The sequence below is a fragment of the Rhinolophus hipposideros genome (genome assembly GCF_964194185.1).
Source record: "Rhinolophus hipposideros genome assembly, chromosome: 7".
NCBI lineage: Eukaryota > Metazoa > Chordata > Mammalia > Chiroptera > Rhinolophidae > Rhinolophus > Rhinolophus hipposideros.
This window is the reverse complement of record NC_138053.1, coordinates 2,693,848-2,707,710: the sequence shown is the minus strand read 5'-3', so window position 1 is coordinate 2,707,710 and position 13,863 is coordinate 2,693,848. Positions and strand designations below refer to the sequence as shown.

The following is a 13,863-nucleotide window of genomic DNA, read 5'->3' as shown; positions in this document are numbered from 1 at the left end:
ACTTAGACGTCATCATCCACATCCCTTACACTGTGAACCCCCCGTCCCCCACCCACCATCCCCCCGACCTCACACCGAGCCACCACACCACACATACAAAATTACAGTTGGCATTCACCAATGTTTAGCTTCTGGTATACAATGCCATGATCAGGCATCCACATTATCTCTGAGGTGGTCTCCCAAATAGGATGCATGTCCATCGGATACCCAACAAAATCTTTACAACATTATTGAATAAGTTCCCCAAATTAATTTTCAGAAAACCCAGAGGCCATCTTGTGGTTACCAGCTGCTTCCTAATCCCTTCACCTTTCCCCTTATCCCCACCCCCCCGCCCATCTAACAACTCTCGTTTTTTCTTTGTGTCCTCAAAACTGTCTCTGATTAGTTCATTCACATATTCTTTTCTTTAGATTCCGCATATAAGTGAGATCATATGGTACTTGTCTTTCTCTTTCTGACTTATTTCATTTAACATAATGTTCTCTAGATCCATCCATATTGTTGCAAATGATAAGATTTCTTTCTTCTTTATGGCTGCGTAATACTCCATTGTATAAATGTACCACAGCTTCTTAATCCAGTCATCTACTGATGGGCATTTCGGTTGTTTCCATATCTTGGCTATTGTGTAAAGTGCTGCAATAAACATAGGAGTGCATACTGATTTTTGAATTGGAGTTTTGGATTTCTCCGGGTAGATGCCTAGGAGTGGAATTACTGGATCATAGGGTAGTTCCATTTTCAGATTCCTGAGATACCTCCATACTGTTTTCCATAGTGGCTGCACTAATCTGCAATCCCACCAACAGTGCACTACCGTTCCCTTTTCTCCACATCCGCGCCAGCATTTGTTGTTTGTTGATTTATTGATGATAGCCATTTTGACTGAAGTGAGGTGGTATCTCATTGTGGTTTTTATTTGCATTTCTCTGATGGTTAGTGAGGTTGAGCATTTCTTCATATGTCTTCTTGCCTTCTGTATGTCCTTTTTAGAAAAATGTCTCCTCAAGTCCTCTGCCCATTTTTTAATTGGGTTGTTTGTTTTTTGGAGTTGAGTTGAGTAAGTTTTTTATAGATTTGTAATATTAATCCCTTATCAGATATATCATTGGCAAATATCTTTTCCCATTCAGTAGGATCCCTTTTTGTTTTATTGATGGTTTCCTTTGCTGTGAAAAAACTTTTTAGTTTGATGTAATCCCACATGTTTATTTTTTCTTTTACTTCCCTCGCGAAAGGGGATATATCAGTGAAAATCTTACTCCGGGTAATATCCATGAAGTTTCTTCCTATATTTTCTTCTAGATATTTTATGGTTTCAGATCTTACATTGAAGTCTTTAAGCCATTTTGAATTTATTTTTGTATATGGTGTAAGGAGGTGGTCCAGCTTTATTATCTTGCGTGTGTCTGTCCAGGTTTCCCAACAGCAGTTATTGAACAGACTGTCTTTACCCCATCATACATTCTTGCTACCATTGTCGTAGATTAGATGGGCATATAGGCATGGATTTACTTCTGGACTCTCTATTCTGTTCCATTGATCTATGTGTCTATTTTTATGCCAGTACCATGCTGTTTTGATTACTGTAGCCTTGTAGTATAGTTTGAAATCAGGTATCGTTATACCTCCCACTTTGTTCTTGTTTCTCAAGATTGCTGAGGCTATCCGGGGTCTTTTATGGTCCCATATAAATTTCAGGATTATATGTTCTATTTCTGTGAAAAACGTCGTTGGTAGTTTGATAGGAATTGCGTTGAATATGTATATTGCCTTAGGCAGTATGGACATTTTAACTATATTAATTCTTCCTATCCATGAACATGGAATGTGTTTCCATCTATTTATGTCTTCTTTCATTTCTTTCTTCAGTGTCGTATAATTTTCTGAGTACAGATCTTTTACATCTTTGGTTAGATTTATTCCCAGATATTTTATAGTCTTTGGAGCAATTGTAAATGGAATTTTTTTTTAATTTCTCCTTCTGATATTTTATCATTGGCATATACAAATGCAACTGATTTCCGAATATTAATTTTATATCCTGCTACTTTACTAAATTCATCTATCAGTTCTAATAGTTTCTTGATGGAGTCTTTAGGGTTCTCTATATATAGTATCATGTCATCTGCATATAGTGATAATTTTACTTCCTCCTTACCAATTTGGATGCCTTTTATTTCTTTCCCTTGTCTGATTGCTGTGGCTAGAACTTCCAGCACTAAGTTGAATAGAAGTGGAGAAAGTGGGCAACCTTGTCTTGTTCCTGATCTTAGGGGGAATGGTTTTAGCTTATCCCCATTGAGTATGATGTTAGCTGTGGGTTTGTCATATATGGCTTTTATTGTGTTAAGATATGATCCCTCTATTCCCACTTTCTTAAGGGTTTTTATCATTCCACTCCTCTCCCTTTCTTCTTCCCCTCTTCTCTCTTTTTGATGTTCTGATTGGGTGTTTTCTGTTACCTGGTCTTCCTAATCGTTGATTCCATCCTTTGCTTCATCTAGTCTGCTGGTGGTTCCTTTCAGTGCATTGTTCATTTCAGTTATTGTATTCTTCACTTCTAACTGGTTCTTTCTTATGGTTTCTGTGTCCTTTTTTATGCTTGCTATCTCTTTGTTGAAGTTATCACTAAATTCCTTGAGCATCCTTATAACCATTGTTTTGAACTCTGTATCTGGGAGGTTGCTTGCCTCCATTTTATTTAGTTCTTTTTCTGGAATTTTCTCCTGTTCTTTAATTTTTTGATATCTTTCTTTGTTTCTTCATTTTGACTGCCTTTCTATGTTTGTTTCTATGTATTTTGTAGGGCTACTATGTCTCCCAGTCTTGCCTGGTGGCCTGATGTAGTAGGGGTTCTCTAGGGTCTAGTGGCACAGTCTTCCTGGTCACCTGAGTCAGGTGTTCCGGAAGTGTAGGTTGTGTGACCCCTCCTGTTATAGTTGAGCCTTGATTGCTGTTGGCATGTCAGTGGGTGGGATTGACCATCAGGCTGACTGGCTGTGAGGTTTAGCCACATGCACAGCTTATGCGATACTGTGCAATGGGCTTAGCCCATGGCGTAGGATTCGCCCTAGCAGGCTCTGGTGCCTGTTGAGACTGCCCTTTGTGTGTGCCACGTGTGGGGCTAATTGGGGGTGCTATGCTGTGCTCTGAAGCCAACCTGCAAGTATGTTCATTCTGGGGCATCTTGGGAGGGGCTCTGGTGCAGGCCCAGGTCAGCCACTGCCTATGACCAGCTGGGGGCTACCTGGTAGGAACTACCAAGTGATCCATGGTTGGTGGCTTCCAAATCTGTACCTGAAGGTGGGTGGCAGAGGCCACACTGCGAACCGAGGTTGGCTGCCACCAGTACGGGTCTGGGGCAGCTCAGCAAAGAGCCAGGACACTCTGAGGCGTGCTGCCACCTGCCAGCTCCCTTAAGGTTCAGCTGATAATAAAGCCTCCTGTGGTATGTAAGTTAGGTGCTGCAGGGTCCCAACTGAGTCAGCAGGGTGGAGCAGCAGAGCTCACCAGGCCAATCAGTTTCAGACTTAGCCGTAAGCATAGGGGACGGGCTTAAGGAATGATGGCACCCACCTGCTGCTGCTCGGGAAGGGGGCCCCACACAGGGAAAATGGGGGCTGTCCCTCCAGTCTTCTCCTAGATGTTACACAACTCAATCTCTCTCCATATGTTTCTGATACCCGCTGAGTCACTGTCCCTACACCAGAGCCCAGGATGAGTGCCTGTGTGGGCCCTTAAAGAGAATGTCTGGGTTTCCCGCAGCCTTCCATCCCCCCCAAATGGTCAGAATCCGTACTGTTTTTCACAGCCAGGTGTTGTGGAAGTTCCTCTTCTTGGCACCAGTACTCGGGCTGGGGAGCCTAGTGTGGGGGCTGGGGTCCCTTGCTCCTTCATGGGGAACCTCATTCTGCTCCATTCTGGTAGTTTCCCTTCTTGACTCTTGGGTTCCACAGTAGCAGGAAAACCATAGAAGGCTGAGTTTGTGGCTTGTGAGAAAAGGCAACAAGTACTGGGGAAGGAAAAGGGAAACCCAGGGTGAATGAACAGAAGTACACAACACAAGGAGAAAAACCCATTGTCAGGGGTCTCTTTATTATCTTTTTAAATTACTCAATAGTTTACACATTATATATATCACATATATATCAGGTAAAACTTATATTATGAATAGTAGTCACGTCCACCTCCCAGCTTTAAAATGGAGCATTACCAGGAACTTTGAGGGCCTTTGTGTGTCCTTCCCTAGCCATGATCCACTCTCTTTTGTGACTGTTATAGTTTCACTACATAAGTTTGTATCTCTAAACTATATTTTGATTAGGTTTTGAAACTTTTCTATAAATGGAATTTGTATAAATGGAATTATATGTACTTTTGATACTTGCTTTTCACTTTACATTGAGTCAATGAGATTTATCTGCAAGCCATTCATTTTCCTAGCTGTACATTATTCTTTTTTTGTAAGCGTACTACCATTTTTTTTACCATTCTCCATCATGTTTTTAATGCTGAGTTCTTTCCTATAGAATTTCCTGAAAAGTGCATTTATGTGTGTGTTGAGGATTGGGAGTAATGTCTTATTCCTTCTCCATTATTTTTGGATGGTTGGATAATTAATCCTTTTTTTTCAAGTTGGTTTAATATTTATTATTCTTTCATTAATGCATCTTATGTATTTTATTTTATTTTTTATTTTATTTTATTTTATTTTTGCTTTAAATTTCTTTAATAAGTAATATACATTTTTAGAATCTTATAGCCATGCTATGGATTGTGGTTTCTTTCTTTTTTTTTCTTTTCTCTCTCTTTTTTTTTTTATTAGTTTCAGGTGTACAAGACAAGGTACTGATCGTGGCGTTGTGCACCAGAGGCTAAACATTAATAATTAATCCTTTTGAACCTCCATTTTTTCATCTCTAAAGTGATCACGGTCATGTCTACCCTGCCGGTTGAATAGACAAATGTGTATAAAAGCATTGAGGGGAGGGGAGAGGAGAGGAGGGGAGAGAAAGGGAGGGGAGGGGAGGGGAGGGAGGAGAAAGCCTAAACAATAATCATCAGTGGGTGGAGAGAGGGTGGTCAAATGGGTTCGTGAAGACAAGCAGGAAGCTTAACCACTGGTTCACACTGAGATGTTTCTGTAATCCTGTAAGTCTCAGTTCCTTGAAGTCTTGAGTTTCAAATGTAGCTTTGATGAGAGAGATCATGCACACAGAGAAGAAATAAGCTTTGAAGTATGTGATTCCTACCCTAGACATGATGGAAGTATACAAGAGGAGTAGGGTCAGAGAACACTTTCTGAGCATTGTCTGTCTTTCTCCTTCTTGCTACTCACATCCCCCTGCCCCCCCAGCCCCTGCCCTCTGTCATGGCCACACCCCCCCACCCCTGCCATGCTGATGGCTGCCAGGTTCATATCTCTGGCCTCCTCTGCTGGCTGCACTTCCATTCTCATGTGTTTTAACCCCCAACTGGACCTCAGATCCTATCCTAATGTTCATGAATGCCCTGTATGCTACATGTAGAGAATAGAACTCATTTTCTCAAACTTTCTTCTGTATGTCCAATCCTTGTTAGTGGTATATATCACTACCCAGTCATCAAACTGGTAACTCCAGGCTCACTCACTTCTTCCTTCTCTCTTACCCTAACACTTGTCTGTCTCCTGCCTTGTGATGGTATCTCTTAAATATTCCTCGGATCTCGCCACCACTGCCTTAAAATGGGGCCCCTGCCATCCTTTGTCTGGAATTCTTCAAGAGCCCTGGAACTGATCTCCTCATCTCACAGAACCCAGGTTTTATCCTCCTTTATATCTCTAACTATATCTAGAACCCAGGTCTAGCTTTCTTTGCCAGCCATGTAACCTTAACAAACATTCTCAGACTCAGTGTCCTCATTTGTCACATAGAGTTGATTATGATACCCTCCTCATGAGGTTGTCAGGAGATTAGATGAAGCAATGTGTACATGCACACAGCACATGCTTAATAAGCGGTAGATGTCATCACTGTTAGAGCCTCGGGTCTGTCCTTGTGCCATCCACCTTACAGGTAAAATTTATAAATCCTGTCTCACATTTTGTTACTTGTTTAGGCACCGAGTCATTTATAGACAAAATTCTAAACTCAAGGATAACCAGGGCTGCATAATGAGTTTTGTGTGCCCCAGGCACTTTGGCCTTCATGGGTTTCCTCCTCTATAAGAAAAATTAAACATTATATTTTGTGACTGCATTGTTATGATTTTAAAATAAATTTAAACATTTTGCTGGGCCTCCCAAAATATTGGGGGTACTAGGTACTGTGTCTGCTGTGACCACTACATAAATCCTCCCTGAAAGAAACATATGCTTTCTCTCTCTCTCTCTCTCTCTCTCTCTCTCTCTCTCTCTCTCTCTCTCTCTCTCTCTCTCTCTCTTTCCAGTCTTGCTGAGGTTACTTCTCCACCACCTTTTTCCCTCACTCCCTCTTACTCCTTCTGTCTTTGCTTATTTTCCCTTGTTTGTGTGCATGTCATTAATATTTTTTTCTTTTGTTTCATATTGCTTTTTTGGGGTTTCCTCTCTTCTTTTTCTAACTCCTTGGGTTAGATGCTTACCTCATTAATTATCAGTCTTTCCCCACCCCCCCACCAATATATGCATTAATATAGTGCCTTCCACGTGTTGTTTTAGCACTACCCTAAGTACTATATCAGTTTTATGTATCTTCTAGTGGCGCTGTGATTGATTATTTGACCTGTGATTGTTTAAGAAGTCTTTGTAAATTGTCAAAATGTGCGGGTTCCTTGTGGCATTTTAATTATTGGTTTCTTTTTTTAATTGCTTTATATTCAGAGATTATTTGTAAGATAGGTTGAGACTTATTTGCAGTCTGTCAGTTTAAATATTCCATTTGCCCTTGTAGAGAACATGCACTTATTAGAAGGTAAGATGCAGGGTCCATTAGATCAAGTTCGTTAATTTTGTTGTGCAGTTCTATATTTTTCCTAACTTTTTGTCCTTCTGATCTGCTGAATACTGATAAATGTATTAATATTTCCCACTATGATTGTTCATTTGTTGATTTTTCCTTTTAATGTGGTCAGTTTTTGCTGTATGTAATTTGAAGCTGTATTGCTAAGTGCATGGTAGTTTATAATTCCTTATCGTTTCCTGGTTTATTCTTACTTTACAATTATGTAATGACTTTATATATCCCTGAATTCTGTTTTATCTGATATCAATAGAGCCATGCCAGCTTTCTGTTGATTAGTATTTGCCTGGCATATATTTTTTCTACCCATTTCCACTGTGGTTTTTTGTTTTTTTATTCATTGTATTAGTTCCAGTAACAATTTTCCACAATTTTGGTGGTTTAAAACAATAGAAATGTGTTGTCTCACAGTTCTGGGGGCTAGCAATCCAAAATCAAGGTGCTGGCAGGGCCATGCTCCCCATGAAGGCCCTCAGGAAGACTCTATCCTTGCCTCTTAGCCTCTGGGACTTGCTGGCAGACCTTGGCATTCCTTGGCTTGTAGGGGCACCCTCCAATTTCTAACTGTGTCATCAAATGACCTTCTTCCTTCTGTGTGTCTGTCTCTGTGAACAAATTTATCTCTTCTTATAAGGACACCTGTCATCTTAATTTGATTATATATCCAAATAGGTTCCAAAAATGGGTTTTGGGTAGACAAGGGAAAATTGTGCCTTCATAATTAAAAATTATGAAACATTTAAGGTGTAAAAGGTCTCATATTCTGTGCATATTTGAGCCCCAATACTCCAGCCTTTAGTTAATGAGCAATCCACCCTTCACCCCATTCCAGCAGGTACAGTCTCAACTCTGGATTTAACTTACGTCTGGGAGTTTCCCTTTTTTTCTTGCAAGCTCAGCTGTGTATTTAAAATATGTTAAAAGTTTTGTATTCAGCATTTCTAGATGCTTTACTGGAAAGTTTTCATGTTATTTTAGCCTTCCATCTTGCTGGAACCAGAATTGTCTATTACAAGTGGGTTTTTAAAATAGCCTTTTTGAGATATTTTTCACATACCAGATCACTCATCCACTTAAAGTGTACAATTCAGTGATTTTTAAGTATATTTACAAAGTTGGGCAAACATCACCACAATCTAACTCCAGAACATTTCCATCTCCCAAAAAGACACCCCATACATGTTTGCAGTCACTCACCATTTCCTCCCCAAACCTCTCAGCTCTAAGCAGACACTAATCTACTTTGTGTCACTATAGATTTGCATATTCTGTACGTTTCATGTGAATAGAATCACATACTATGTGGTCTTTGCTGACTAGCTTTGTTTACTTGGCATATAATGTTTTTAAGGTTCATCCATGTTATAGTGTATATTACCACTTCATTCTTTTTTATTGCCAAATACTATCCCATTGTATGGATATAACACATTTTGTTTATTCATCAGTTAATGGACATTTAGCTAATATGAATTCTGCTCTGTTGAACATTTGTGTATGAGTTTTTGCACAGGAATATCTTTTTCTCTTGGGTATATACCTAAGAAAGGACTTGCTGGGTCATATGGTAACTATATTCAGCATTTTGAAGAAATGCCAAATTGTTTTCCAAAGTAGCTGCACCATTTTACATTCTCTTAGTAATGCTCTTTCACAGGTCTTTTTAAAACCCAGCACAGGTGATTGTACTTAAGAGTTCTTGTAGCTTTTTGAGCATGGTGAAGGTGATATTGTTGGAATGGTTGTTGTACATTGATGTGGAACGAGGGATTAAAGACCAGGAAGGAGGAAACAAGGGCAGGAGTAACCTAATTCTCTGTTTATGTTGCCTCTGTTGGGATGGTGGCAGGCAGAAAAGATGTCAGGATTCCTGGAAAACATGGTGGACAGTGGAAATGATGTCAGGAAGAAAAATGATGTTCACCGGAGCCCACCGCTGAGCTGCTTGCTCATACTTTGCTTTCTGATCTTGGTATCACAGAAAATAAATTTCTGTTTTCAGAGAAGCAGGAAAGGAAATGAATACAAGTCTTACCATTATGTGATGGAGAACCATCCATGACTGGAGCAGACCTGGGGGCCTTTGAGTTGCCAGAGGATGGCTTCCTGGCGATGGACATCCTTTAGGCTCTGTGGGCTGCCCACTCTGAAAGCTGAGGGAGCTGATTACAGCTCTGGTCCGTGTTCTTCCTGCCAGTGAGACTTCACTGGCAGTAGGGAGACTTCTGTGGACAAAGTCCTGTGTGTGTGTGTGTGTGTGTGTGTGTGTGTGTGTCCCCAAGTGTATACTGAGTAGCTTGAGCATTTGAAATGGTGAAAGGAGAGCTCTTAACAACAAAAGTTTTCTAGCTGAGCAATAAAGCCTCCCATAACTCTAGGATTTAAAAATTGCCCATCAAGTTGTGTATTGTATAATGGGTATAGTGGAACGATGGTTATAAAGCTGCCGCCATCCTGGGAACCTGCAGTTGCTCAGTGAGGCTTGTTACAGAGGCCTCCTACTCTACTTGGCACAGTTATCACCCTGATGGGATTTTTCTCTGTGATTTATTCTCAAACATTTTGTAGTTCCTTTGCCATTTAGATGAAATTTAAATAAAACCATTAGGGGAAGAACTGTGTCAGGCTGTTACACACTTTAAGCTCATGACAAAATCAGTCTGTATATCGTTCTCTGTTTAGATGAAGTAAAAACACCTGCAATTTGGCAGTGTCTGATCATACTGGGTAGCTCCTGGCATATCTAACTTTGTTGTAATTTCCCCATGGAAAGGGGAAAACAGACACGAATAACAGTCGCAGTTCTCCCTCATGTCCCGTGTCCTTCCTGGTCTTCATTTCTCCCAGTTTATAGACCCCGCTGACCCCCAGGTCCCAAAAGGAGAGTCTCCTTATTGGCAACAGGACCTAACCCCACAACTTATAGTTGCCTTGCCCTTCCTCTCAATGTAAATGTGTTCAGGGCATATTCCCAAGATTGAGAAATCGAGGACGTGACTTTTTCTGTTACAGGAATGTTAAAATTTCCATTGAAGCTGCATCTGAGCTTACACCACATATCCTGGTATGGGGTTTTGCAAATAATTTCTTTTTCCCTTCCTTTTTGTAGGCTTATCCAAATCCCTTGGGCTCATTGAAGGTTATGGTGGGCGGGGCAAAGGGGGCCTTCCTGCTACCCTTTCCCCAGCTGAAGAAGAAAAAGCCAAGGGACCCCATGAGAAGTATGGCTACAATTCCTACCTCAGTGAAAAAATCTCACTGGATCGTTCCATTCCGGACTACCGTCCCACCAGGTAAGTTGTGATTCAGCCATTCAGAAGGGCTTGCCTGGTCATGTGGATGGGTGCAGACTCCAGTCTGTGACATTTTCTCATGTGATTTGTAACTAGCAAGGGAGCTTTTATCTCAGTCTCCTCCACCACCAATAAAGTGAGTACTGTTGATTATGAAATATTCGCTAAATTAAAATTTAAATTTTTATGGACGTAATCCAGAATGATATAGAAAGGACCGCACTACAAAAAGTTTTAAATAAAAACCAGAAATCACCATGATCTCCTTATCTAGAGATAGCAGCTAATAAAATCTTGTATATTGTCTTCGAGTCTATTTTGTCTACCAATTATGAGCATATGATACATTGTTTTATCTCTTTCTTCATTTAACAGTATTTCATGAGCATTTTCTGATGTCATTAGTTATGGTCATTATTTCCACTGTTGGGAATTTGGTTATTTTTAATTTTTCATTATTTTAGATAACACTTTGATGAATATCTTCCCATTCAAGTCTTTATGTGTATTGATGTGATATTTATTTTCTTAATCCACACTTCTAAAAGTATAATCCTTAGATCATGTTGTAAGAATATTTTTTGAAGCTCTAGACATATATTGTGATATTCTCCCCCAAAAAGTTTATAGCAGTCTCTACGCCAATTGGAATTTTATTTGGCTCATCCCAAACCAGGTGCTAGCATTTAAACAATACTTTGTCAAACTGATAGGAGAAAAAGTATATCCCATGATTGTTTCTATTTACACGTTTTGTGTAAGATTCTTACCTGTGAAACAGTTTGTGTGCATCTTAGTTGTCTTATGAAAGGTATTTGTCCTGTGCACTCAGATTTAAGAATTATTTGTTTTTCCCTTACGAAACAGAGAAAGGCGTTTGGTCATAGAATCAAGATGCTGGAGGAAAACCTATTTTCAGGAGTCCGCCTTGGCCTTTCAAACAGATTTTTCATTTTCTGTTTCATTTGTAGTGTCTCTCTTTTTCCATTTAGAGTATGCCCTTGTTTAGAGCAGATTATTTCTTTTTCAAATGGATTTTGTACAAATCAGTTAAGTGTCCTGATTACTGCGAAAAGTAGATTTGAGATAAAGAAAATTATCTTAAATGGATTTAAAATTGCAGGATCAGCCGAGGAGACTGTTAAATCTCCCTGCTTAATAAGTATATATTCAGTTTGAATCACTAGGAAAACATACATCACCCCTGTTGGAAGCTATTTTGTGTTCCTGGACTTTTGCTCCCAAAAACATCTGGCTGTTTTCATTTCCTGGTACTCTCTGATTAGCCCTTCTTATTTGGACATTGGCAAATAAACAGAGCCAATTTTTTTTTTTTTAACTCCTAGAATGAAAGTGCTTCCAACATGGAGCTTACTGGAAATGGGTCAGTTGACCAAATATTAGTGAACACCTATTATGTGCTAGATGTTTTTCCCCACACTAAAAGCACAACCTTACCTACTTACTCCTTGTCTAGGGAGGGAGAGGGATGTGCAGGCAGATCAGTTCAGCACAGTGTGGTCTATACGGGGTGTGTGTCAGGTCAGAGATATACACAGCATGTGCAGGAAGGAACTGGGAAAGTTTGCTGCTTGAGATGATGCCTGAGCTTAATCTTGAAGGACCATTAAAGGCTGGAAAATTGAGGAAGGGAGAGGGATAAGGGCAGACCAGGCAGGGGAAATAGCGAGAGCAGAGTTGAGGTGCAAATAAAAACATGATGTGCTCAGGGAGAATGCATTGCTCGATAGTGCTCTGTAGTGTAGCATGGCGGCTTGAGTATACTACTTACTTCTGATCCCTCCTGAAATTTTACTAAGATGATAATAAAGGACTAGAGAGGATGGCAACCTATAAGGGACAACTAAGTAGGCGATGACAGAAGGGAAGCGACACCTACAAAGTTCTGGAAGGTGGAAAGAGAATGGGTGAATTGTGACTGGCAGCAAACTGGATGAAGCTGAGACCCAACCTCCTGAATATGGTGGGAAGTGGTGCTAAGAGCAGAAGAGTGCAGCCTAATTACATCTCAGAACCCCAGAGCCTGAGGAATTGGAGGTTCCAGGTGCTTCTGATGGCTGAGAGGTAGATTTGAATAGAAGGACTGCTGTTGTATCCTCAGATTTGTTCTCCAACTCTACACAACCCGAGTTAGCCCTTCCATACCTAGTGGAATATGGGAAGTTTACTCTCTGGAGAAGGTGAATTCTGGGCCTGGGATAGAGGATAGGGCTAACACTAAATGGGAACATCCTCAGTCTCATTACCCTTCAAGGCTTTTATACCCCCATAGTCAAGTGTTTGAAGAAACCACTCCGAAGAAACCAGCCTAAGAAAAAGGCCAATAGATCTGCTAGTTGGGGGCACGCTGCTGAAATGGTTGGGTTCTGCTCATTAATTGTTAGTAAGTTATGCCTGTTGTAAAGCTCCATCGATCTATATGTAGCTTTCTTACTATATAATAAGAAAGGAGAGCCAGAATCCTGAGACATCTCAGGAGAGTCTCTATTATAATCTAAAAGGCTTTAGCAACAACAATAATAGAAAACATATTTGCAGAGAAAAGAGACTACAAACTTTAAAACTATAATTAATGGCATAGAGATATCATGAACAGTTTTGTTTTATTCACAAAAGAGGCAACTGCTATGCGTAAGTGATAATCAGAGAATGAAAAACATATCTTGGAAGTTAAAAATAAAATAGAAATAAATAATTCAATAAAAGGTTGAAAGAGAGCATTGAAGAACTCTTCTGAAAGACAGAAAAAAAAAGAAATAAAAAAATAGGAGAGAAAATGTTTAAAAAGAATTAGATCAGTCCAGCAGGTTTCACATCAATTAATAGGAATTTCAGAAAAATAACAGAGAAAACAGAGAGAAGAAACAAACGATACAAGAAAATTTCCCAGAGCTGTAGGACATGATCTTTTAGGTGAGAAGTTTCCACCCAGTTCCTACGTGATAAATGGGGGAAGAAAATTAAGAAATGTAAATGTAAATTTTCAGAAGAGCATGGATGAAGGTAAAGTCCTAAAAGCTTTCAGAGGGAAAGTGTGGCTCATACACAGTTAGCATTGAATTTTTCAGTAGCAACATTAAAAAGTAGGAGATAAGTTGAAAAAAATATTTTCAACTTAGAATTCTACAGTCAGCCGTAGAATAGTTTGTGTCAAGATCAAGCACAAAGTAAATACAATTTTACCTTCCCTACATCTGTTCTCAGGAAGCTACTCAAGCATATGCTTCATTAAAACAAGGGTGTAAGGTAAGAAAGATAATGATAGTAGGAATAAAGAAACAGGGGATTCCAGCAAGAGAATACTAAAAGCAGATCCCAGAAAGATGATTAAGGGCTGTTCCAGGGTAACATTCCAAGGTAGGTGACAGCTGTGTAGCAGGCTAAGAGAGCAATCATTCTACATTAAAACAGAGGATGGAGGCCTGTAGGAGGTATGTATCTAGAGGGGGCCAAGTGATAGAATTATTTGATTACTTAGTGGTTTTGATTGCATTAAAATATTTTTAAAATTATTTTTATAGAGGTATAATTGACATACAATATTATATTATTTTTAGGTG

General features: G+C 39.7%; 1 protein-coding gene across 2 annotated transcripts in view; it reads left to right on the top strand.

Moving 5' to 3' along the window:
• GALNT17 (polypeptide N-acetylgalactosaminyltransferase 17) overlaps positions 1-13,863 on the top strand; it is a 553,074-nt gene that overhangs the window by 205,113 nt on the left and 334,098 nt on the right. For both annotated transcript variants that reach the window (XM_081054105.1, XM_081054106.1), the window contains exon 2: positions 10,099-10,282. In XM_081054105.1, coding sequence (XP_080910231.1) covers positions 10,099-10,282 — 184 coding nt within the window. The remainder of the gene's footprint in view (positions 1-10,098; positions 10,283-13,863) is intronic.